This window comes from Heterocephalus glaber, unplaced genomic scaffold (genome assembly GCF_053883595.1).
Source record: "Heterocephalus glaber isolate CG9 unplaced genomic scaffold, H.glaber_assembly_v1.0 deba00000943, whole genome shotgun sequence".
In the NCBI taxonomy this organism is placed as follows: Eukaryota; Metazoa; Chordata; class Mammalia; order Rodentia; family Bathyergidae; genus Heterocephalus; species Heterocephalus glaber.
In genome coordinates, this window is record NW_028258175.1 from 11,932,074 (window position 1) to 11,958,985 (window position 26,912).

General features: G+C 37.9%; 1 protein-coding gene across 6 annotated transcripts; it reads right to left on the minus strand.

The window, feature by feature from the left end:
* Nucleotides 1-26,912, minus strand: Ccp110 (centriolar coiled-coil protein 110). Of its 6 annotated transcripts, none has more exons than XM_004855809.4 (16): nucleotides 26,607-26,912; nucleotides 24,304-24,446; nucleotides 21,804-21,959; nucleotides 18,350-18,478; nucleotides 14,142-15,795; nucleotides 11,935-12,062; nucleotides 10,833-11,010; nucleotides 10,255-10,391; nucleotides 9,772-9,888; nucleotides 7,438-7,539; nucleotides 7,098-7,214; nucleotides 6,276-6,349; nucleotides 5,633-5,695; nucleotides 4,841-4,900; nucleotides 4,259-4,344; nucleotides 1-1,809 (listed from the first exon to the last, which is right to left on the minus strand). In XM_004855809.4, the coding sequence occupies exons 3-16, from the start codon at nucleotides 21,942-21,944 to the stop codon at nucleotides 1,757-1,759; spliced, it is 3,039 nt and encodes a 1,012-aa protein (XP_004855866.1). In that variant the 5' UTR covers nucleotides 21,945-21,959; nucleotides 24,304-24,446; nucleotides 26,607-26,912; the 3' UTR covers nucleotides 1-1,756. The 6 variants fall into 6 exon arrangements, with proteins under 6 accessions (XP_004855866.1, XP_004855865.1, XP_004855867.1 ...); XM_004855808.4 differs by having other exon boundaries at nucleotides 11,935-12,065; XM_004855810.4 differs by lacking the exon at nucleotides 4,259-4,344 and having other exon boundaries at nucleotides 11,935-12,065.

Here is a 26,912-nt window from a genome sequence, read left to right on the forward strand (position 1 = left end):
TTTTGGGGGGCTTTTATAAAAGTTTATTTTGCCATTTACCTAGAAGCAAAACTAGTGAAAATTAAAGTATAAAAATAAATACAATTTACATTAATGGACATTCCACACAAAGTAAAAATAAGAATAAAAGTAATGTATATAAATAAAACTTCAGAAACAAAACAGTCTGGCACTTTTATGAGAAAAACTTGTGAACATTTAAAAAATATGGAAAACACTTGCTTTTACTCTCAAACACACTCAGATTTCTCATTCTTAATCTAAAAACTAGTTTTACCTTTTTCCAAAACATACTATTTGTTTTATCCAATTTGCATATATACGCACAAAACTGTTAGCATCTATTCTTCTTACTGGAGAGACCCACAATGATAGGAATAAGCTGTATCCTGAGTTTTCCGAATGATAAAGCACAGTTCATCGTTAAAAGGATAATTTTATATACTTGGCCTGTAAATAAAAAATTGGTAACTTAAGACTTTTTTGACTTAATTTTATGGTTCACTCAATAACTGATACATCTCAATAAAAATTTATATGCAGAATAGGTTATTTTCCATCTATAGCTGCATGTAAATGTTAAATCTTAAATGGAACTTAAAATTGGAGAAAATAATCTTTATCTCCATATTCTCAAAAGGGTAATAATATATATAAGCTGCATTTTCAAAATACCAGTATCTCTAAAATTCGTTACAAAGATTGAATATACACAGTCCCGATCTTGTGAGCACAGAACCCTTGTTAGAAATGGTATGATAAATTAACAGTGACACGTTCTCTTGGTTACATTTGATAGGTGTTACTTTTACCAAGTATGTTACTGATTAAAAACCTTAAATGTCTGTGCCTTGAAGTAATGCTGTATTGCTAACTAGGCAATATTACTATCCTATTTGAAATCTGGATTTAGTATTCTAGATAGCCCTTTATTCTCTCCTAAGTCAAGCATGCTAGAGAAGGTAGACTGTGAAGAAATAAAATATACAACTAAAAATACAATTGCTTGCAACGAGTCATTCCTGCTTTACAGAAATGGAGTAACAATGCATTCTTGGATGCTACATACAGGAAGATTGTGCTGTCTTCTCCAGAGCTGTTCCCCTCCACAAATGACTGTAACAGTACTCAGTAACATACATGAAACCTGGCATTTCTGTAAGACAGCGCTGACAGGAATGTGTGCTTCTGACCAAAAGTGACCCACAGCTACCTTTGCCTAGATTTGACGAGGACCACAATCCAAGGGTTTATCTCATGGTTACTGTGTTAGGTCAGCATGGTGTTTAAATTTATAAAACCAGGGAAACAGGTCTGCAGTGATTTCCCTTTGAACAGGACCATATCTAATTTCTTTTTCAAATCCAATCAATATGCAGAGATGAATAAAATTCATGTTGTAGAACTTGTTTAGAATTTGTCATATCTTTCCAATATTTTGTAAAACTTAAGCCAGATGTCATTTAAGTTTACAAAAAGTCTCTCTGGACAACTAGGCATGTAAAATACACTTATGTTTGACTAGGTTAAGCAAAGAGATGAACACTAATTTGTCTTTATCCAAACCTGATACAGGAAAATGGGAGAGTGGGCCAGGAACTAACCAGACTGACCAAATTATGCAAAGAATTGCTCGGCCCTTTGATTCAGTCACTTTGCCTGTGTAAACAGTCCAGGGTTAAATTAAAAGTCTATTAGGTAGGGAAATTATATGGATAATAATCCTCCCCCCCTTATCCTAATGAATGTTGTCTTCTTAAATTGTCGCAACATTTGGCCGCCTTCTTTGGATTCTTCCTGCATATACTCCTAAAAGAGCAAAGTTAATATTATTCCTCAACGTTAGTTTTTCTATGATACCATTTAATAAGTGCTTACTATTTACCAGGCATTGGGCTGGCTATATACATTATCACAATCCTGAATATCTCGTCTTACAGGGAGAAAATGTTACCACCATTTTAAGGATAACTGAAACTAGAGACTAGCAAGGCACTTACAGCTAGAAGCAGAAACTCTGAGAACCCAGTTCCATCAGATTTGTTATTTTACTTATCCTGTTTTGCATAATTACCTCCTACCTTGCTCTAAATTGATGGTTTCTGAATTTCTTTTTTCTTTTTTTTTTTTTGGTACCAGGGATCAAACTCGGGACCTTGAGCTTGCGAGGCAGGCAGTGAAACCACTGAGCTAAATCCCTGGCCGCCTGAATTTCATTATAAACTCTCTAGCCAAGAACAAACAACAAATAAGAAAATATGTTTCAAAACATAACACCAGAGACTGAAATTGAGTTTGCAAAAACTAATTTTAGATGCTTTGTAGCATAAACACTAGAATTCTGCTTCAGTCTTGAGTATGATATCTTAACAAAAAAATTACTTAATAAAGGGTTTAATCCCTATGTAGATCAAATCCAAGTATAATTCCAGATCTATCATTAAAAATCTAAACAGGAAAAAATAATTTTTTTCAAGAGCAACTATAGATTGCTGTGTTCATAGTTACCATTTTAGTCAGTATGTCCAACTGTAAGTTTATGTAAAACACTAAAATTCTTTAGTCTCATTTAATTGTCTAAATAAGCACTTGTTATTAATAAAACTTTACCAAAAAACAATTTTTGAATTTGTATAGCTATATATTAACTGTACATGTTTATTCAAGCGTTAATTTCATTTGTATTAATAATTACATTGCAGTGAGTTAAACCTCAGTAGTTCTACACTTGATCTTAGCCAAAAGGCTGAGAAGCAATAAGCCTCAGTAGTTCTAAACCTGAACTTCAATGTCTGCCTGTCCTGTCCACTCTCTATACTGTTCGAATGACTCAACAGAAGTAGTAGTAATTGCAACTTTGCTTGTAAGTTCACAAGTGACAAATAGTGGAGATGAAATGCATGAGAAAAGAACATGATGGAGCAGTCACTGTGGCAAACTGATAACTAAGCAAAACGATACTCATTCCACAGTGGTTTTCCAAGCAGCTAAGATTCATCATAATATATAAAATACTAACAGGGGAAAACTGAAAGTGTCTTAAAGCTTCACAGAACTTTGCAAGCAACAGATCTGGAGTGTAGTCCGAGTTCTCTAAATGGTTCTCTCTCTGACTACCTGATTCTGCCAGCCTCTGGGGTACGCAGGCTCCACAGCCACGTGAGCTCCTTTAAAACGAGTCCCCCGACTGTCTCGCAATGATTTTAAAAGAGGACCTTTGACATTATCTCCTCTTGCATGCGCTCTCTCTTTCTCTATATTTATTCACTATATAATTATATTCACTATATATCTGCAAGAGGCCAGTAATTACTTCAGTTATTATCAATAACTCATGAACAAATATGATAACATGAAAAAAATACATTGCTTGCTCCCGCCTAACCTGGAGGAAATCATTTAAAATTTGACTGTTTACTAATGGGAAGATTATAAGTATTTAACAGCTTAATCTTCATTGCCTGGTAATTAATTTACCTGTCTTTTCAATGTTTAAAAAGCAGTAGAGTTAAAATGCAGTATTTTTAAATGATCACATAATTTAAGTGAGCTTAAAGTGTCTTAAAGAGATCTAAAAAATATTAAAGCATTTGGTTAGGAGCAAATATTAGCTCAACACTGAATTTGTCTTCTTGCCACCATAAATAATTTTAAAATAGTTTTCAGTTTAGCCCTTAAATAATCCTCAAGTTATGAGAGTTCAAGATTCTCACTGATCCCCTCCCACCTCGCATATTGTGGACAGAGGCAGAAATTCTTCATGCCATTAGGTGCAGATACAAATATTTCTGGGCAATACACTGCCCCATGCGGAACAAACCTGCATAGATTCAGGCATCAGATGATCATTAACTTTTACTCATTTATAAAAAGGTTTTCTGAATTAAGCCTGGATAATTCTACAGAGTTTTCAGAATAAAAAATACAGTGTTTGGGGCCGGGGATTTAGCTCAGTGGTTCCACCGCCTGGCTTGCAAGCACAAGGTCCCAAGTTTGATCCCTGGTACCAAAAAAAAAAAAAAAAAACCAGTGTTTTTCCATGGAATTATTACAGAAACAAGATTGCAGCACCATTTTATTGAGATTTTTCTTACTGCCACAAAATGGTAGCACAAAAGATGGCGAATGGGAATGTCCAGGAATATGCCAGCATTATGGTGGCAAGGAAAGACAACATGCTCCGGTCACGCAGCCTGCGTTAGGGCAGCTATGCCCGTCTCTCTAGTGAATGGGCTTCAGGGATTCATTCTCTACACACCTGAGACAGGCGCTCTGCTAGGCACTCTGCTCTGGGAAGGCTTCTGTCTATTCTGCACAACCCCCTTCATTGATGTCTTAGGGGTTCTAATTGAATATAAAAAAATTAATAAGTCACTTGCATTAAAATCTAAATGTTCAACGTTCAATGAAAGCAACCACGCTGCATCAACTGCTCAAAGTGTAAATAAGCTTGAAAAGTCTGTAAGTCTCATGCATGCACACACTAAGGAAAACTGCACTTAGGTTTCCGCAAGAGGTGGTAACCATGGCTCATACTTGGGTGAAGAATCCCCTCGGTGATACTAAACGTATTCTATGGATATTGAAAAACAGTTAATGAATAACATGGTATGAAATGAAAAGTAAAAACATGCCAACGTAAGAGGATAACTAAAGTACATTACACAACAGTACACAGAGGTTATCTTTGAAGACAAAACTTTTAAGAAAGCTACATATGATCTTTATCACATTTGAAAAAGTTATCCTCTATATTAAGAACACTATAATTCTATTTCTTCCTCAAAGCTAATCTTGAATTTTGACTATTTTTAAATACCCATGTGTGTGGCGGTCTTACCCTTGTCTACTAAGTAGCCTATGAACAGGTGCATTCTGTCCTTGGTTTGGCTGAAGGACTCTGTTGACAAATTAAATAAAACAATTAATTAAAAAGAATAAGTTCTGTTTTTCTCATTTCTTTCAATGGATGAAAGATGGTGACAGTGAGGTTGGAAGTTGTCTAGGCAATGATATGACCCACGTTACCACAAAGCCAAGCAGACTGGTGACAGCACATCAATGCTGCTTATGTTTTGGTCACAAACAGCCCACTCTTTGAGTTTTTACCAGGAAAGAGATATCCAACATATGCATTAACTCTTGAGCTTTTGTATCATTTACGTACAGGCCTCACAAAAGCCAACTTTTCAAACACACGACAGAAAAAAATATCACTCATTTTATAAGAGAAGGAAACATGTCAGAAATACTGTTAGTTTTCTAAGGGTTTTAAATAAGTACCAAAGATGCCCTTGACTGTGGACATGTCTAGCTCAAGTTTCTTTTTTTTTTTTGGTACCGGGGATCAAACTTGGGACCTTGCGCTTGCAAGGTACGCGGCAGTGCCACTGAGCTAAATCCCCAACCCTGACCCCATAGCTCAAATTTCTGCCAGGAAGAGCATGCCCCACACAGCACTGCCCAGCAGTGGACATGCGGTATTAGTCCCGAGCCGGAGACGCTGTAGCTCAGCGAGCAGTGCCTTACCGATATAAAGGAGAACAATATTAACGAAGGGGAAGCTTGGGATTTATAAAATTTCCTTTGGGGAAAAAAGGGCCTCTCGCTGAGACGAAGTGGTTTTTCTCACCTTGTTTCAGAAGGACTTTGTTTAACCAGAAATTTCTTATTTGGCATTCTCATTTCAGCAACTCTACCAAATTATAAAAATAAGGACATAAGTAATCCATTTAGAGAAGGAGAAAAAAGTGCTTCAAATGTGATAAACATGACAGAAAAAAATCATTTAGAAACTACTGTACTACTGAAAGGCCTGTGCTAAGCATATTAAAGACTACTTTCAAGCAAGTAGAGTTTCAAAAGTTAGTAGAAAACATTTCCTATCATGTTTCTCTTCCCAGGAAACCTTTCGGATATCAGAAGAAGAATGTATTTAAATGGTATAAAAACAAACACTGAATATAAAGATTAACTTCTTAAGATTTGAATATCAATTATAGAAGTTGAATGTTGACAAATTAAGTCATGGGTACATTTATCAGAAGATGAAATCAGACTTTAACCACTGATTTTAATGATCCTATATAAAAAAGGGGATTTCTATCAGTTCAACTGCAGAAAAGTGAACTGTTCTTTATTTCTAATTTAAATATATACACGTTCGCTTCGGCAGCACATGTACTTAAAAAAAGAACTTAAATATATAAACAGGCCAACAGATGACTAAAATTAATTGGATGATGACAATGTGACATGATACCAAAACAACTTACTTCATGTATTTCTTCCTATCGAGAGACTTCTGTGTTGCAGCTGAAAGAGCCACACGTGGACTTTTCATTTTATCCTTTGAAGTATAAAAGTAACATAACTCCACTAGGACCAGTAATACCACTTTGTCATAATATAGGGTGATCGATTACAAACTGCACTTTATCGACATTTTTTAACTTTAACTTAGTTTTTCTTTGTAATCGAAGCAGCCTGATTCTAAAAATTAATGTTTTCCCCAATGAAATAACATAAATTCTGCTTGTTTTTCTTAGGCCAACCACACTCAGATCGTCAGTTCAAACCACAAACTGCCAACAGTCTGATTTACAGGATATCAAATTAACGTGGAGCCTATTTTCTAACTTTGATTTCAAAAACAGCAAAATCCCACTGGGTATGGCGGAGCACAACTGTAATCCCAGCACTTTGGAGGCTGAGGCAGGAGGATCACTGTTAGTTTGAGGCCACCCTCAAACTACATAGCAAGACCCTGTCTCAAAAACAAAACAAAACAAAACAAACAAAAAAACAGCAAAATCCCTAGGACAGTTTTAAACAAATTCAGTAAGAAGCAGCTGATGGTTTTCTGAAAGCCACCCAAGCAAAACATTCAAGGCTTCAACTCCAAAATCCAATTCAAATGTATAATTCTTTCATTATGTACTTCTTTTATATCTGTCTATAGATATGAATGTTGCTAGTGATCCTGGGAATTTCCTGTGATCAAGAATTATCAGAAGGATGCTGAAGTCAGCAAAAATGACATTCAGCATCAATTATCCTAAAGCCAGAAGAACCGTCTTCATTAGAAGATCACATACCATTTGCCTGAGCATTTTCTCTTTTCGAACTTCTCGATCATGCTGCAGAATAGACATTCTTTCAGCTGCATCCATTACAAAGAATATGTCATGAATACCATACAGGGCAGCGCGCAACTATGTACAAGAGAAGAAAATATTGTCCATGTTTAAAAGATGAATTTAGAGTTCAGTAATACAACCTATGCTATGTCTGCTTCTTTTATTTTAAGAAAAGGCCAAAGTAGTTGTCACTGAAACCTATTTTTAGCAAGTAAATGAAAAGAGAAGCACAACATCTCCATGGCTGGGGCTCTCATGGTTAGTGGGACAAATCGGCTGCCAGGACAGGTGCATTTACCTGTGCCAACACTCTCTCCTGAAGGGACGCATCTTGGGCTGAGACAATGCCTCTCTTTAATGGCGCTTCTGACTGAAAGCTTCTTATGAATTCCATAGTATCCTGAAAAAAGAAATGCTTCTTCAAAATATGTTTCTACAAAGGTTTAGGATCACTGAGTTCCCTTTTGTTCTTTTTCTCAGTCAGTCCAAAATGAGTAAGAACATAAATAAAACTATCACTGATTATATGACAAACAGCACTCACATTCAAATAAGACCAAAAATATAAAACAATTCCATTTACACATTGTTTTTAAATTAGGAGGTAGCAGTCTGCAGCTAGCTGGGATTGCTACGTCCCGGCTCCCCGAGACTGAGATTCTGTGCTCCCCACGGCAGGGAGCTTTCTCAGGCCGCTTGAGGGGCTCTAGGGCCGCAGCCAAACGCCAGGGCCCAGGGCCGTGCAGAATGGCAGTGGCCTCTGTACCTACATCCTTTCCATCCCGGGAGCCTCCTGTCTTGATTAGACGGTCCCAGATAAGATTCTCACTGCACACCCCACCATTAGTTCACATGCGGTATCCAGGACTGAAATGCCTATCTGTGAAAGCAACTATACGTTTTGCTAAATGCCGAATTTGGAGAAGAAACAGAAGAATCTCTTTGCAAGGCTTTTGTAGATAAAGTGGGGAGAGGGGTTAAGGGAGGGGAGGGAGATGAGAAAAAAAAGCAGCAAAATATCTCATGTACAGGTGCAAATTCCCTACGATGAATGTTATCATTACGTATATCTAAAACGTACCAGTAAAATAAAAAGTAAAACAAAAAAAAAGAAGGGCCAGGGATTTAGCTCAGTGGTTCCGGCGCCTGCCTCGCAAGCGCAAGGTCCTGAGTTCGATCCCCGGTACCGAAAAAAAGAAGACAGTGATGATGATGCTGAACCTACTACTGAATTTAGATTTGTGCCCAGTGGTAAATCAGCCCTGGCGGAAATGTCTACTGAGATGTGTGGATGCCAGGCCTTGCATCCAGATCCTGAGGACGAAGACTCAGATGATTATGGTGGCGAAGAGCATGATGTGGAAGCACATGGACAAGGACGGGGGACAGCCCCACATTTCATACCTGTGATGAAGGGCTATCCCGTTTAACAGCAGAATGGGCTATCCCATCTAACACTGGAGAGATCAGAAAGCAAGCTCTCAGTCTGTCAGCGGCCAGTGTAACACGGCCGGGGTCCAGACAGAAGATTCGGTAAGAGATGAAGACGACACGCAGGCAGACAGTTTGAGGATGCAGATGTTGATCACTGAAAGTGATTTTGCTGCTTGTAACTGTAGGGAAGAACTTGTGGCCTCTTCTACTGTGCAGTGGGGTTGATGAAAGTCTTTTTCCTTCTCCAAAATTCACTTAAACCAGAACTTTCTTGACACAAACTACACTGAGACAGCGAGTTGTCAGCAGAAGAAACTTGACCTTTATTCACAGAGATGAATTAACTTAACCGAGGAGGACTGGTAGTCCACCGTACACCCCACACTTCTGTGGCTGGCGTCCCTCTGGGGAGGCCTAATCCCAACCTTCACTGTATGTACCCTGTGTGAGCGAGCGGGCTTCGAACTGAAAGGCACAGGAGCTCGGCAGTGCAGGGAGATGGGTGGGAAAGAGAGAGGCTAAAGCTGAGAGGCCCCTACTCCTCAAAATGCCCTCAGCGCTGAAAGGAAGGACAAGGACCACAGAGAAATTACAGCCAGTGCTCATTCCCCACAGGGGCAAAAGCCTTTTCCTGGTGTGAGGCCAAGATGAATTCAGGCTTCTCCTCACAGCATCTTTGAAGAGATTCCTGCCACAGACCCGAGCACTGCCACCGTGCTTCTGCCTGGCTGATAAACAGATCCTTTCCCTTCCACCCCTCACGCTAGTTTTCTGTCAGAGCAAGTAAAACTGGGAGGAAGTCCTCATAGCACTTCAAATGATAACTGTTTTGTCTTTGTAGGAGCTCAACAAACAAATCTGTTTTCTTTATTACTGGGCTGTCATTCTTGACCAAAACCATGGAGAATTTTTTTTTTAAAGGCTGGCAAAAAAAAAAAAGAGTAATAATCACTTAAAAATACCTACATTACAGTGACTAAAAAAAACTTTTTTGGTACCAGGGATCGAACTCGGGTCCTTGCGCTTGAACAGCAGGCGGCAAAACCACTGAGCTAAATCCCCAGCCTAAAAAAAAACTTTTGATCTAAGTTCTGAATTAATGGCAGCTCAGCTGTCAGAAACTAAGATGAGAAGAACTGAGGAGAACTGAGAGAAACTACGATGGAAGTGAAATACAGAGGGTTTACAGTGACCTTACTTTTACAGTTTGTCGAAGCTGCTTCAGCTTATCGGTCTGCATAAGCCTACGAATAAGAAATCCCTTTGCCACGGCAGTTATTTTGTTAAATTTCACTTGTACTTCCGGATCAAAAACCTAAGAGAAATAAGACAGACACAATGTTTTAAGAACATGAACATTACACCCAAGTCTTTTCTGTTTTCACAGTCCTGGGGACTGAACCCAGGGCCTCACACGTACTAGGCAGGCCCCCCAGCTCTGAGCTACATTCCCAACCCTCAGTTATTTTTTCTTAATCTATTACAATGAACTGAATTCCTCACTCTGTACGTGCTCTGTGTACTCTCGTCTGTACCAAAAGCTAAGCTGCTTGATGTATGTCCCAAACACTGACGCTTATTTGTACGGCCTAAAATAATGTAGCTCTTTAAAAAACAGAGATTGGTATTTAGACAGATGACGTATAACACTGACGCATATGACAGACGTATATTTGCTCACCTGAGTGCATCGAGGTTGGCCCCTGCCAAAGGGCCTTGGTACTGAGAGTTTGGTCGCGCCACTAGTTGATCCCCAAAGGTAGAAGGGTGCTTCATTTGCTGAACCACAGCTATACTGTAGGGCGGAATTTGTGAAACCTAGAGAAATACACATCCTCGGTCAGGATTACTGACCCTGAAACTGATCCGCATGCGGCCTTAAAATATTTACAGCTGTTAGGCTTATACACGGATGGATCTTTTCAACACAAACAGCATCTCGAGATGCTGTGGAGATAAACAGCGGCAGGGACCGGGGAATTAGAGGTAACTGAAGAGCACCTGCTGCATGAATGAGCAGACGAGCCCCAAGCCAGCCCGACATTTCCCTTGCTGCGGTAGTCTCGTCTCAGAAACACCTGCTCCCGGGGCTTTGATCTACTGTACGATTTCATTGTTACTGGTTACTAAGCAGCTGGCAAATAGCACTGGGATGGCCATGGAATTAAAGAAGGAAGTTATGATTTTCAAGTGTTAAAAATAAAATATCTTCCTGTAAAATACTTTTTTTTCAAATAAAAAGGATTTTTCCATATTTACCAGAATTTTGGGAATTTGAAGTGCGGAATGAGTCCACTTGAGACAGCACTGTTTCCAACAAACCAGAGTCACTTATTTTTCTCCATTCTAATTCTACCGTATGGTTGATGTTCAATTCAGAGACTTCTGTTGTAATCACCTTCTTCTCTTTTAATATTTTCTCCTGTTCTTCTATTTCCTGTAGATTAACAGTTTATTATAACATGCTAGATCTTTTATTTAGTTATATCCCAAATGGTGTAATTTTAGACTTAGTCAAAAGTATATATGGCCAGGGATTTAGCTCAGTGGTTTCACCACCTGCTGCTCAAGCGCAAGGATCCGAGTTCGATCCCCAGTAGCAAAAAAACAACAAAAAAAAGTATATATAATTGACAGCAAGTTATTGTTTATTTCAAGTTTTCCTCTCTCAAAAATATGACAACTTATTTCATTGATTTTAAAAAATGATACAGGGCAGGTGTGGTGCCGCATGCCTGTAATACCAGCACTTGGGAGGCTAAGGCAGGAGGATCTCTGTGAGTTCCAGGTCAGCCTGAACTATATAGCAAGACCCTGTCTCAAAAAAAAATTTTTTAAATGATACAATAACCATAATAATTTTAAAACAAGTATCCTTCTTATGATATTGTGCTTACAGATTGTGTATTTCAGCATCTATAACACACTTTTTAAAAATATAAGTTTTGATCCAGGTGTGGTAGCACACACCTGTGGTATACCAGCATTTGGGAGGCTGAGGCAGGAGAATCGCTGTGAGTTTGAGGCCAGCCTGAGCTACACAGTGAGTTTAAGACCAGCCTGAATTACAGAGAGAGACCCTGTCTCAAAAAAACCCAAAAAAGAAATATATATATATATATATATATATATATATGTTTATGTTTTGAATTAAGGATTAAAGTATCCTTTTCAAAAATTACTTTTAGATACAGATCTAAATATTAGACCCCATTTTGACAATAAAAATGCTAGCTATGTATCAAAACTAATGATCCCTTTAGATTAGGATCCACAGGAATTCTAAGTATTTTAGACGTAGCCCAAATCCTTAGGTATCTGTAACTTTCACTCACCAGCCCTATCCTCCGTAACTGCTCACCTTCTGCAATCTTTCCTGTTCCCTTTCCTGCTCAGCTATGAGTAGGGATAACTGCTGGGCGTGCTGTTCTTCTAGTCTCTTCCGCATTTCTTCAAAAGCTAACATCTTGCTTTTTAGTAGCTCCTCACCTTCTAAAAAGAAATAAGACCCTTCAATTAAGAGAATGCACTACCTATTTGACTGATGTTTAATACCATCAACTTAATTTACGCTTCTGACCAGAGTGTTCCTGGGTGTGACATCGTTCAAGCAAGACATAGCCAGGTCGCCAGCCTGAACCACACTGTTGTCTGCTTTTTTCATGTTCGCTAAGACAGAAACCCTTGCATCTCATCACCTGTCCCAACTCATTTAACGGATCCCATCATGATACAGCCTGATCAACCGAGACTAAATGTTGAAGCCAGAGTCTCCAGAATCTAATAAACTCCAAAATATGGTCCTGCACCTCACCACTATTCATTCTTTTGGCCCCTGCCCTTCTCCAGGATCTCAGGTTTTGTACCTTGCAATTTTGTTTTGGGGGGGACCGGGGATCAAACTCGGGACCTTGCGCTTGTGAGGCAGGCGGCGGAACCAGTGAGCTAAATCCCCGGCCCTGCTTTGTTTTGATTCTAAAGGAAATGATACTTTGATGGTATAAAGCTCTCTTAGCTTGAGGAGGTTCCAAACCAGACTGTGTATTAACATTCCATATATTTTGGTTATTAACTTAAAATGAAATCAGTATGACTATGCAAGCTAACTAAACAGAAAATATGGGAACACTGAAATGCTGAAATACCAAACAGATGTAGACACAGCAAGTATTTATTCACAGATCAAAGAATCATCCTCTCCAAATATATGGTCAGTGATTTTTACTGAAGACAAGTGTATTATGGGCTACTGTCTTATTGCTATAATCTTCCCATAATTTGTTCCTAAGTACATTTTGTTGAGCTACAACATTTCCATTTGCATCTTTTCTGTATGGTTTTTCTAAGGCAAGAGGAGCTGGCAAAGTAGCAGAATTATAACCTTCAAAAAAGGAAAGAGCCCCTACTAGTAACCACTCAACTGACAGGAATCCATTAGGCTCTATTTTAAGAACTCTGCAAATGGAGATACGCACCAAGTGGCCCAGCAGGCTATGGGCAGGGCCAAGCATGTTGCACTGTCTCCCCTGCCCATTTGAACAGCTACCAGGTGGCCTCCATAACTGACCTCATCCTGCATGCTTATCACAGCACTGCCAGAACTGCCGCAAAGCTGGTTTGTGTTCTGCTAGTCAGAGGCAGCTTTTAGTCATGCTGAGCTGTTCATTTGGAGAATCCACGTTGGCTTCCCAGACACCAGCTGGTTTCATTAGAGCTCTTACAAAGGTAGTTTTAAACATTCTGCCCTAACCTTGTTTTTTCTCAGAAGTCTTAACAACTTAATTTACTCGATGTATGTCCTCTTTATCAGCAATGAAGAATTCCAAACCAGGACGACAAAGGAAAGAACAATGAAGAAGAAATACATCCATTAACAGCCTCTTAATATAAATCTGGATGCAACAGAAATATGAAATAATGTTGATCAACAAAGAAGCACTCTTTAAACACCACTCTAAGCCTTATTTGTGATGTGTACTCTAGTAATTTAGTATTAACGTGTTTACTGAAGGGCCAACTACACATGAAGATCTGATTTCACATGAAAGTGCGCAGTGGCAAACACATTAGAAACCATACCCAAAAGAAGACATCATGACCACACACTGAGCTAAAACCATGATGTTTCACAGAATTGTTTCTTCTAGTCATTAATGTTTTCTATAATTCCAAGTGTACTATGAAAGCTTCATTATTTATATAAGAAAAATCATTTCCAAAAGCCTAACACATGGCAATAAATCATAGCTAATTATATATTTTTCGGTAAGATAAATGAAAGTGCCCTCATGAACAGGAGATAAAGACAATTGTTTTTTATTTTGCAAAATGTCATTTAAAAGTATTAAAACAAGCCAGGGATGGTGGCACATACCTGTAATCTCAGCACTTAGGAGGCTGAGGCAGGAGGACTGCCACGAGTTCAAGGCCAGCCTGGGCTACATAGTGACTTCAAGGCTACCCTAAACTACCTAGTGAAACTCTGTCTCAAAACAAACCAATAAATAAAAGTATTAAAACAAAAGTCCACCTTCTTGGGAGCTATCAAACACTTCAAAGTGTCCTTACCTTTTGTGCTAGTTTCTAATATTTTATTCTTGTAAATGTAGAGTGATGATCCCTTAGGGTATCTTTTTTCTGGCAAATATTGTCTCTCTTGTTCAGCTATCCTGGTGGTTATGACATAAGGACAGTTTTCCTTCTGCACACCATCCATATCTAAATCCAGTCTCCGCTTAACTTTTTCCAAGCTGTTGTCCAAAAGCTGTTCGTTTCCACAGGACACCATAGGTGTGTCCATCTGCTGTCCAGGGTTCTGGTTTTGCATCAGTAAAGGAGATGGATTTTTTACATTGTAAGACTTATTCAGTTCCATCTGAGAATTGCAGGAGTTTTTCTCCAATACACTGCCTGACCTGAATCCACTCACAGTTTCCAAGTTTTGACTTGCTATACACTGACTAGGAATGACATATGGACCCTGCAATTTGGGCCCAGTAGAACAAGTATTATTCATTTTGTGTGTTCCTCTGGCATCAGATGTTAACTGGCCTTCCACAGCAAAAAGGCCATGTGTAACTTTATTTTCTAACTGATTTCCCAAAGACTGACACACCTGACTTGATTTACCTACAGCCACATCTTCTATGGCTTCGCTAGCATTTTTGCTGACATAAGTCTTGCTTGAACAAACTCCTGCTAAATCAAGTGGTAACTTTGGTACAGTTTCTGATACACTTGTTTTTTCATCAGTATCTGGAATGATAATGTTCACCATTTGTTCTTTTCCTTTAGGGCTTAACTCACAGGCATTTATTGGGTTATTTATAAGTATATGACATGCTGAAGATGGCCTGGAATGCCTTCGATGCATTTTAGGGCTCACACTTGGCTCAGGACTAGGTAATTTGGCATATGAACCTGTAAGACTTTTGATCACATTATTTTCAGTAATAAAAGTGGGAATAACTTTAAAATCAGCCTCAGAATGTGGAACAGTGGGATGCCCCGTTTGGACAGGAATATCTACTTTAGAAAAGCTAGCTAAAACAGATGTATTCGTGCTGCCTGGCTGAGAGCAAGCACCTTGGAGAAGAACATTTGATTTATTAAGGCTTAATTTATCAGGAATCGCCGAGCCACAGCGTTTGCCTGTCAGCGGGGCTTTCTCCTTCACACACTCGCTCACTGTAACAGCATCATTTTCCTTGTCTGAGGGGCTTTCGTTGATGTTCCTCCTTGTACTGCTTCTCAGACTGCGCCCAGATTGTTCTCGTTCTGTATATTCCTTTGACTTTTTCATCAAGTTCTGAAGACTCATTACATAGGGGTCCAGGGTGACTTCTGCCAAAACTGGTGGATCCTGTTCTTCAGCCCTGGAGACCAGACTATCAGAAGTGGGGGTTCCTTTCGGTGTTGCTGAGATCTTTGGAGATGTTTCAGTTTCAGCCTGACTACTGCTTGATTTATCACATTGCTTTGGAGAGTTAGACCCTTCTGTGTCTCTAGCTAGTTCTATCCCATTAGGTCTCTGTTGGTCCTCGTTATCAGTGGGCGAAACCCCAGCTGTCTTTTCAAGCCTTGCTAAAGTAGGGTGTTCAGAAGGGCTTGGCAAGCTATTGGGAAATACAGCAGGGACGTTCAAGTTTCTGACTTCTGCATTAGAGTAAGCTGTTTCGGCCTCCCACTGATCAAAATCACTGGCCTTACGTGCTTTTCTAACCTAAAAAAGGACATTAAAAATTAATATTTCTTCATCGCACAAATAGCTTTTGACTTCATTGTTTTCTAAAACAAAACAGACACTGAAGATTCTGAACCCTAACATTTGAAAGCACAAGCAAAAGCAAAGGGTTTCTATGGTATCCCATATCACCTGGGGATCAAATTACAAAAAAAAACCAACCTAGCCTATTTATTAAAAGAGAGAAAATTATTCTATTTTATAAAATGTAAACATATATACATATATGTATATACACGTGTATATATATCCATGTACAATTTAATCTCAAGATGTAAGCATTTTCCTTAGCTCTCTTTTGGCCAGATATTAACATCAACACTATTCCTTCTATGATACTTATTATCTGAGGATAAAAATACATGCAATTGGGCCAGGGATTTAGCTCAGTGGTTTCGCCGCCTGCTGCACAAGCACAAGGACCTGAGTTCGATCCCTGGTACCAAAAAAAGAAAAATACATGCAATAAATGCCAAGTAATTAAATGTCTTACATAAATGATTCCTGCTCTAAGAAAGAAAACCTTGTGTAGGACACTGAATAAGCAAAAAACGATTCAGTAATAAGACTCCTGTCCCTCATACTTACCCCAAAGTTTCACTAAAACTCCATAAAATGAAGCAAATTTGTAATAAATAGGTCATCCATGTAGCTTAAATTACTTAGAAATTAGAAATATTTCAATTTAAAACCCAATTCATGAAACAAAATTCAAATAGATTAACTAGTAGTGAGTTAAAACAACAGCCTGTTAATGCTTTTTGGAAAAACCAAAATAGATATTTGCTATATTAAACAGAGAAAGAAAATGTATACTTAAGACCTCTAACAGAAAAAATAAAATTACATTTTGTATCTAAATATTTCACTTTGCAAAAGAATAAAAATGAACTAGACTAATTGTTAAAGACTATACAAGCACATATTAAACTGGCAGAAATCACTATAAATTACGCTATGAACATAAACCCCAAAGTTCTCAATATTTAAGATTTTGAGCTTGTTTTGTATGTGCTTCTTTTTCTTTCCTATGCCATATGGTACTCTCGTTTCACCTTACAAACCCCAAGGCCAACAGTGGTCTCCAGGTACTATACAATAAACAGTACAATGAGGTGAACTCAGTCGCTACTTCAAGACCAAAATAAACCAAACCAGATGTGTATTCTCCAAATCCATGAATATGTTCATAGGTTCAGGCAAAACAAATGATTTCTTTATATAAAATTGTTCACATTTCACATTTGTAATATTCAGCAGCTATCTACTTTTTGTATACCATTCAAATAAGCCTTTGGTTATACAAGCTACATAAAAAAACCAAATCTAGGGCCAGGGATTTAGCTCAGTGGTTCCGCTGCCATCATCGCAAGCCAAGGACCCGAGTTCGATCCCCAGTACCAAAAACAACAACAACAACAACAACAAAACAAAACCATCATAAAAATCATAAATTTTACATGTGAAAGAGAATTGGAAATTTATTTGTATTATATAAAATTTCTTTACCTGAATAATTAATTCATTACATTTCAATACTGTATATGCTCTTTTAAATAGAAAGTTTTGGAATTCAACAATACTTTTATTTGTAGTATATTTGACATCTCCCTCTATGAACCAAAAACAATGTCATTTTTGTTACAATAATTAGAACTATCCAGTAAGTCAAAAACCCACCTCTTCTTATTGAATTAGTGCTATGCATTACAGTTTTCAATTTAATATGGACAGTAATTATAATCTTAAAATTATAATCTACCCACATTCCATACTATCTACAGAGAAATGAAGGTAGCAGTGAGCGAGAAATACTATAGGCACATGTCATCTAGTATGAATCACAAAGAAAAACTACAAATTCCTAAGATTTTCAAAAACAAAAAGTAACTAGCAAAATAGTGCTACATATGGCAGAAATTATTTGTTCATCTAATTCATTTTTCTTTTTAGTATGAAATGACCCAGACCTTAAAACAAATTGTTTATACAAATTTAAATTCATTTAAATAAAAATACAGTAATTGTAAACAGTGTGGGTATGTTATTTAATGATTTCAGTTTGAATGTAGACTATATCTAGGTAATTCTATTTACTTAATCTAAACTGCATTTTTTGTATCTAAGAGCAGAATTTTCATCAAAAAAATTGGGGACAGTTATTTACTTAAGCAGAGAATGAGAAGGTCCTTTAGTCAATAGTCTGATTAGTTCAGGGGATAACTACAATAGCCAATTCTATCATTTAGTCACTGAGAATTCAATGTTTTTAGAGTCATAAGACAGAGACAATAAGCAATTATATTCAATGTATAGTTCCACTGTCTAAGTATCCTCTGACTCAAGTACTGGACGTCACTGACGAGCAATTGGATTCTCTCTGAAGTGAAATGAAATATCCCAAAATTATAAAACATCTCAAGCAACGGTAAAGCATATTAGTAGTTAGTTATTTGCAAACATTTCTAAAATGTTATCATCACTTACTTTATGATTTCCTAATTATAGCCTGAAAAGAGTTTGAATTACCAACCTGAACATTTTCAAGAATCTCCTGGACACGAGTCAATAAAGCTTTCTTCCTATTAACCTGCTTCCTCGCTTCTACGTTGAGTGCTTTCTGTTTTTCTTGTTGTATTTCCTTTCTCTTCTCAATATTAAGCTGCGATACACAAAAATACACAATTATTTTTCAATGATAAAAATATAAAATCAAGAAGTTTTAAATCAAAACTGTTAAAACCATGGGCAGGGCCGGGGATTTAGCTCAGTGGTTCCCCTGCCTGCCTCACAAGCACAAGGTGCCGCGTTCGATCCCCGTAACCAAAAAAAAAAACCATGGGCAACAGCCAAAATTAATCTATACCAAAAGAAGAAATTTTAACATTAGTTAGGTTACTGACTGGGATGGGGCGTGAAAGACCTTTCTGCAGTGATAAAAGCATTCTGTGTAGGTGGTGAGTTAGAGAGGTGAATACCACTTATCAAAACTCAAGGAACTTTAACACTTATGATCTGTGCATTTCACTGAGTGTAAATTATTCTCAATTGAAAAAGAAAAGTTAACTAAAAGAAAAACAAATGGTGCACACTTGTAATCCCAGTACTCAGCAAGTGGAGGCAGTAAAGTTTGAGGCCAGCCTGGGCTACATATTGTGTTCAAGGCCAGCCTGAACTGCACAGAGAGACCCTGTCTCAAAACAACAATGACAAAATACCCAAACAGACAAACAAACAAAAACTTGTTCTTTCATCAAATGGTCTAAAGTAACAGATAAAACTAGTCCTCTGGCTAATGCTGAGGTTTTCGTTTGGCAATATCTCACTTCCCTGGGTCAGTTAGTTAATATTCTAACTGGGGCACATTTTACTTCTGCTGCCTTAACAAAATGTTCAAAGGTTTAATTATAAAAGAAACCGATAATGTTTTATTTGGCTACAAAATCATTTTTTGTCCATCTCATTATCACCTCCAATAAAAACATAATATGTTTTAAAAAATTAAAGGTTTCCAAACATTGTCTTTTTATGGTAGATTTAATTGTTAAGTCCTGGGAAATGTAGTCAAGACTTTAGCTTTTTACAAATGGAAAACATGGCATAATAATTATTCTAACATTGCAGTATTCATCTATCAGATACAACACAGAAGCATGAGTAAATCTATAGGAATAAGATTTTGCTTATAAATAAGTAAACTAAAGGAGTCATAGACTCTATACATAAGGCAATAGTCATCAAATAGCTGATAAAAGCATTGCTTTCAAATTTTTTTCCTCTCCCAATGAATGTATCCATCATGTGTCACAAATGTGCTAATAAAAAATAGATAAATAAATAAATAAAATTTTCTCCTATCTGCATGCTACTCAGGAATCATCATAGTCTGCTTGCTAACCAAAAAGGGTGGGAAGGTCTGACTTTTAAAGACCAACTGGTAGTCATGGTAAGCAAGTATTCAAACTAAACATCACTAATGGAGGGGCAGCTCAATTTATATAACTTCTGATTTAACTTAATATGATACAGATGGCATCATCTCCAGAGTTCTTGCCAAAAATATTTAACCTGACTCTAAGCAAATTTTTACACTTAACTTCCAGTTTGTAGGAGCTATAGAGACTAGAGAAACAAATTAAACATCACTATGAGGAAAAAATTGACAAATTCAAAATGTAAGGCACTCTAAAAGGCAAGTGGCCTGGTCTCTAAAAACTCAATGTCATAAAAAAAAAAAAAAAGATTTTAAAGAGGTAGAAGGACAGTTCCATACAAAGAGAGATTAAAGACACATAATAAACTAATGTTATTTGTAAACTCTGACTGATACACATTAGAGAAAAGATATTTTGAGTGTAAGTAAAAAATTTTAATATGAATAGAATATTAAAAACTATTAGGTATGTTAAGTTGTGATAATGGTATTGGGATTTTTATAGGAAAATATATGGTCCTTATTTTTAGAAAATATATAGCAAGATCTTTAGGGAGAAAGTATGAGTCTTCAACTTTCAAATCATTAGGCAATTATTTTTAGTGTATGTATGTGTACATACACAGATAAAATCACAAACACAATAAAGCAAAGATAACAAAAATGTTTAAAAATTATTGAATTTAAATGGTGGAGATATGAATGGTCACTGTATTATTTTTTGAACCTTTTTATGCTTAAAAATTTTATTACAAAAAGTTGACAGAGGCCGGTGATTTAGCTCAGTGGTGCTGCTGCCTGGCTCGCAAGCACAAGGTCCCAAGTTCAATCCCTGGTACCAAAAAAAAAAGTTGATAGAAAATAATTGATTTTTTAACACTTGTTATATCAAAACAAATTTTTTAACTTGCTGTTTTTCTCATGTTAATTTTCTGATTTAAAAAATCACTTACATTTAAAAAATATTCAATGAGTATCAAAGTACAGATGATGAAAAATGTGTCTTCTCTCATCTTATATTCCCTTACCCAACAAAAAATGTAAGTCTTTTTAAAATGCAAATAGTTACCACTCATGATCCAGATAGTATTCTAAGTATTTTACATGTATTAATTGATTTAACCTTCAAAACAGTGGGTACTCTTTTAATTCTCATTTAACAAGGAAATGGAGCAAAAATTTACCCAGCAGGTAAGTGGCAAAACAATGATTTGAATCCAGCCCAGAAGTCTCCAGAGCTTAGGCTTTTAACTATCACTCTGTACTGAGCATAACCACATGCTGCATGCAGTAGTTCAAGGGGACCCTCTTATGCCTGCACTGTACGGTTCTATAAAACAGACTGCAGTCAGTTAAACCAGTCCACTATTAATGGACATTTAGGTTGTCAATCTCTCCATTTTAACAATGCTGGTACAAGTTTTGTTTGAGCACAACTGTAATTGTAGGATATTCCCCAAAAATGAAATTGTTGAATCAAAGTTATGTACACTTTTAAATTCTGATAAATGCTTATACTGCTTGCCAAAAAAAAAAATGGATTTTTTAAAATTTTAATTTCTTTTATTCTATTAGTACATGTTTGCAATTCACAGTTTATAATCATCTTCGGGAGTGGTTACATGGACATGTTATAGCCATATTACAGCTTTTTTTTCCTTTTGCTAATCCCTTTCCCCTTCCCTCCCCTCCTCCCGATTCCCCTATCACCTTTTACATACTTGTTGATATTATCTGTTTTAGCTCATGTTATGGCATATAATGTTTACATTGATTAGTTATTAGAATACTGTACATGGCACATCTTTATTCCTCTCATTTCCCCTATAAATGAATTTTCTTAGCAAAAGTACATTTAAGGGGCATCTTCCCCACTAGAATCTATCCGATCTTTGCAAATCTAGAAGGTAAAAAATTATAACTCATTTGTATTTCTCTAACTATGAATAAACACTAGGCATCTTTTAAATTTTCATAAGCCTTCCCTTTGTTTTCCTGTGAGCTGCTTTTGTTCTTCACTAGAGAAAAAAAAAATTACTTAAAGAAAGTTTACCAGTGGAGAAAGCACAGCCACTCCATGGAAACGAATCAGTGAGATACTTTCGGACTGAGCAGGCAGAAAGCTCTCTGTGGATAGTGACGCTTCTTGGATTCGGGCAAGAGTTTTTTCACAGAATTCTTCATACTCTTCCATCTTCCCACAATCACACTACAAGAAAGAAAAATGTTACTTTTAATGTCCTGAGAAAAATAGATTTTCATTATTTGTCAAATTTTGTAGAGCATGAAATATTCCTAGAATTCACAAGTCCTTGAACTGGTCTTCCCTGAAATATCTCATTGTTCAGATGCTAATTCTAGGTTATAAAGGCACCACAAGATCCCATCCACTTAAGACTTGCTTTCATATAATTTTTATGAATATTTTTGCATGTAAATCAATCTTTAAATATGACTACTTTAGAGAGTACTAAGAATTCAGCGAAACCTTAAAGAAAACAAAAGTGCTGTACCATTTTGCTAACTTCAGATTATAAAAGAAAATATTCTATTTTCTTCAGTAAGGCTTATCTACACAGCACAAGAAAAACTGTATCATATGAAAGCAGAAATCCAATCAGGTGTGTGGTGCATGCCTGTAATCCCAGCACTCTGTGCAGCTGAGGTAGGATAGCAAATTTGAGCCCTGCCCAAGCAACTGAGCAACTTAGATCTGGTTTCCCAAAAAAATTTTTAAAGAAAATTTTTTGAAAGCGCAGGGGATATAGCTCAGTGTAAAGGCCCTAGGCTCAATCCCCAGAACTAAATAAAATAAACAAACAAATAGCAGAAATGCTTTTGTAGCTTAATGGGGGCTATTTAAATAACTTAATTTTTAAGATTATTTTTCTATCATGAAGTCCAAAAGCTACTACTTGTATATTTTAAGGATATATTTTCCTGGGCATGGTGGTACATGAGGCAGGAGGATTGCTACAAGTTTGAGGTCAGCCCAGGCTACATAGTGAATTCAAACCCAGCCTTAACTGCATATTGAGACCCTGTCTCAAAAAAACAAAAAATGAATATATTTTGATTCCAGGGAACTAGCCAATGCAGTCAGCAGTGGAAAACAGAAAATTGTTTGACCTTGGGATTAATTCTTTATTTTACTACTGAAAATTGGAAACATCACCAAGTTACTTAATATAATACCCCAGTAATTTCAGTTTCTGGGAATCTGTGATGGCCCAGGTAACCAAAAGGATTAGCCACCATAATCATTCCTTAGCAAATTTACTGACTGCCTGTTTGCATAGCATTATACGTGGAACTGTTTCTTTTATATAGGCAAGGGAAAATAACAAGAGACACTATTAGAATCATAACCAGCAAGGGAACTGGTAAACTGTGGAAACAGAAAACTCAATACAATAATGTTTAAGTGTTCACATTAGAACAATTAACTACTTAACACTGAATTCATGCCGTGGGATATGCAAACATGAAGTATGGTCGAATATGATACTGTCCTGAGCCTCAGAATACTTAAAAATTTAGTACACTGAAATGTCAGGGGCAAATTATAGTACAACTAAAAATGAGGAAAAAGCATATTCAAAATTATGACCACAATATGAAAAAAAAAAATATATTGCTACTTTTGACCCACTGATAGCTTTATCAGTAACAAAACTTCTTCCTACTTTTCCATCAATTGTAATTATTTCTAAATTATTCAATTTATGCAAAATGAGAGTTTAATTTCAAAGAAATGGTTCTGCAGAGTGTGAAAGCCATTATTTTGGAAGCTTATATTAATTTTTTCTTAAAGCTCAATGATAGCGTGCTTGCCTACTACGCATGGGCCCTGGGCTCAATCCCTAGCACTGCAAAAACAAGTGGACAAACAGAGAAAAGCAAAAGTAAAAAAACCAACAAAATAATTTACCTCATGCCCACTTTATGGTCTAGGTTTAAACCCATATTATTATATCTTAACAACAAAAATCCAATAACTAAGATTTGAAAAAAATCCAAATAACTTCATTTCTGCTAAAAATATCTCAAAGTATTTTTAACACAATTTACACATTCAGTAATACGGAGAACATGATTACATTCCTTGGACAAATAATGTAATATATTTTCTATGGATATGCAAGCAAACCATGAAATTCAATATTAAAGGTCTGAAAATTTTTTAAATGAACTACCTTTGTATCAACAGTTTCAACAACAACATAGAAACAACATACATCATAGAAATATTTCCCTTCCTCATTGCTTCAATAAGTTATTCACATCCCTTAAACAGTGCCATGTATGTCCTACATATTGCAGATATACAGCAATATATTATTACAGAATAACTTATATGACAATGCATTAACTATTCAAATACAAGTGCTAATATGGAGATTATAAAAGATACAGAATAGAGCATGACTAGACCCTTTTTATCCTCCAGTCCTAGCCTGGATGTCTCCTGTCCCTGACTATCCTATCCTGGTTAACCCTGCCTCAGTCACTATCACATTACTGGGCTGTTTCCTACTTTTCAGAGCACTTACCACTATCTGAAATTATCTTGTTTATTTCCTTGGTTTATGTCTGTCTTCTTCCTCCAAAACGTAAGCTCCATAAGAACAGGTACCTTCTTGGTCTTGTTCACTGAATCTCCATGACACAGAACAGTGTTCGCATACAGTAGGCACTGCATAAAAGTATTGAATAAATGCACTACAGCAATTAGCTCAAGCAATAATAAAAACCAGGAAGAAAAAGAAAAGAGTAGACTATGCAGCAAATAAACTAGCAAGGAAGAATGGAATTTACAGAATGGTACAGTAGTTCATGGATGATCCTATTCCCAAAGAAACTGGTACCTCTAAACTGCAAAGGTAGCCATTTAAAAAGTGAGCAGTCTACATCCCATGATTAAACAAGAGGGCAATATGTTTCTCACGCCACAATTATCATTGTCAGCAAGGTTTTATTTTGAGAGCCTTCACTTACAAGGCCATGCTAACCACAAATCTACAGACCCATACTCTACCATCAAGCATTACTGGTCCCCTTCCAATACTAATGTCAGCTCCAGCAAGTTCAGACATGCCTTGGCTCCATTTACACGAAAGTACTGACCCTTGTCCAAATGAGCTTCTATGGTGGAATAACTAATGGTCAACTTGTAATGCCAAGCTGAACTGAATCAACATAGTCTGGGTGTGGCAGACCCACCTGAGGATTGTTATCAATAGCCATAAAAAGAGAACTGGAGGGGAAAATTGTGGGCTGTTGATTTTCTAGGAGAAGCTTGCTGCAGATGGTTTTCCTGATGCAAATTTGGTTTTTCTTGTTGGAGGAGAAGCTTGGGGCCTCGCTATCACTGGGAATGGCTGCTGTTCTCATCAGGGGAGCTCTGATCTTCGCTGTGAGCATCACTTCCCGGCTCCAAAGTACATCCCTCAGCCTGGTGACACAAATCTTTCATCCCACTGGCGTAGGGTTTCTGGCTTCCACCACCAGTCTTTGGGACTTCGGGGTGCAGATCCTCAATATGGACAAGCATGAAACATTGCCGTGGGCTCTAGGCTACTGACTGGACTCGTGGAGGACACTGCCTTGGACTCTAAGCCTTTAGTTGGACTTGTGTGGGACAACCCTGGTGGGATCCAGGGCCTTGGCTAGATTCTTTGGGCCTCTAGTGTGTGGCTAATCTCTTGCACTCCTTTGTATTTGACTTTTTGGGTAAATATCATAAAATAATCCTATAAATTATGTGTCCTGTATTTAATGTATTCCCTTGCCAAAACCCTGACTACAACAGCCTCTTTGCAAACCCTAGACTTGTGGTCCTATCTGCTCCTTCCCAGCATTCTGCCAGAAATGTCACTGAAGGCAATGGTAAAAGTAACACAAAACAGTTCCCCCATAGACATAAACTTCTTGTAGGGGCAGAACAGGGGAAAATCTCTTATTCAGGCACATTCACAGCAAGCCACTTAGCATCACTGCACCTGTTTCCCTATGTGTAAAACAGAGACCATCAGGGTTATCTATCTCAAAGGGATTCTGGGAGAATTGAATGACTAATGCATTTATGGCAAGTAGCATTTTGCGGAATAAGCAGAAAGCATCAATAAATGGGAGCTGCTTTTCTTGTGAAGTGGCCAGTGGTGGTGATGATTTTTATCACTAGCCTATGAACTCTTGGAAGACAGTGACACAGCTTGGTTCCTGGTAAGATTCAAAGATAACTTGAAAACATTTTGGGAAAGGGGAGCAGCAGCTTCCTTGCCTCACTGTTTCCAGACCTCTCCCCATAAAATCAACCTCTAGACGGCTACCATTTGCCTGCACTGGGGGTAGGAGACTGCAATTCTAACCAAATGGGAGAAACAAAAGGCCAGGACCCACCTAGCAGCATTAGAGGCGATCAAGAGAATTTGCGTTATTATCCCCAGGCTTATGCCCCAGAGCTGCAAAGGCGGAGTAAACAGAGCTCCTAGGGCCTTTGGTTGTGGTAACCGACGTTTAGAAATGGCCAGTGCACACCCTGGGGACGCCTCCTGTCCCTCGCTGTGGGACAGAGAGGAAAATGGGGGGAACGGTCTCATCACAGGAGGGGTTCTCCGCTATGGCCCAGTGGATTCCCCACGCCCCCTCTGCTCACCCCAGCGCCCCATGCCCACCTCCCCTTCTCTTACGAGGACCCACCCGGGCGGTGCCAGCATCCGAGCACCACCACCACGTCCGGTGTTACCCGCCCTCGGGACCCTCTTCCCCAAGCCTGGTGCCTTCAAGGGGCTCGAGGCCCTGGAACCCAGCACAGAGCCCACCCTCGGCGCCACAGCGCGCCAATTCTGCTCACCAGCTCGCCTCTCAACCCAGATGCTTCTGCGGTCGAGTCCACTGCTCATGCACACATCTGATCACTCGCGGCGCAGTCAGCTTTTCTCCCTCGCCACGGGCCTTGTCAGAAAGCAAACAGCTCAAATGGTTCTGACAGAGTGAACCTCTGTCCGCCGCCTCCTTCTCCTCCTCCTCCCCGCCATATCATGGGTCTCTCAGGCGGCAACGCGGGATCCTGGCAACCACAGCAGCAGCCGCCGCTTCGACTCCACCCCTCAGGATCCGTACTTCCTGTGGTTGCTTCCCGGGCAGTTGAAACTGTTGT

Excerpts from the sequence above, each read along its gene's own strand:
- Ccp110 (XM_004855808.4), bottom strand. The coding sequence starts at position 21,944 with ATGGAAGAGTATGAAGAATTCTGTGAAAAAACTCTTGCCCGAATCCAA. Across the intron at positions 12,066-14,141 it reads ATTAGAAACTAGCACAAAAG|AAGGTGAGGAGCTACTAAAA; the intron begins GTAAGGACACTT and ends ATTTCTTTTTAG. Across the intron at positions 4,901-5,632 it reads CAAAGTCCTTCTGAAACAAG|AGTCCTTCAGCCAAACCAAG; the intron begins GTGAGAAAAACC and ends ATTTGTCAACAG.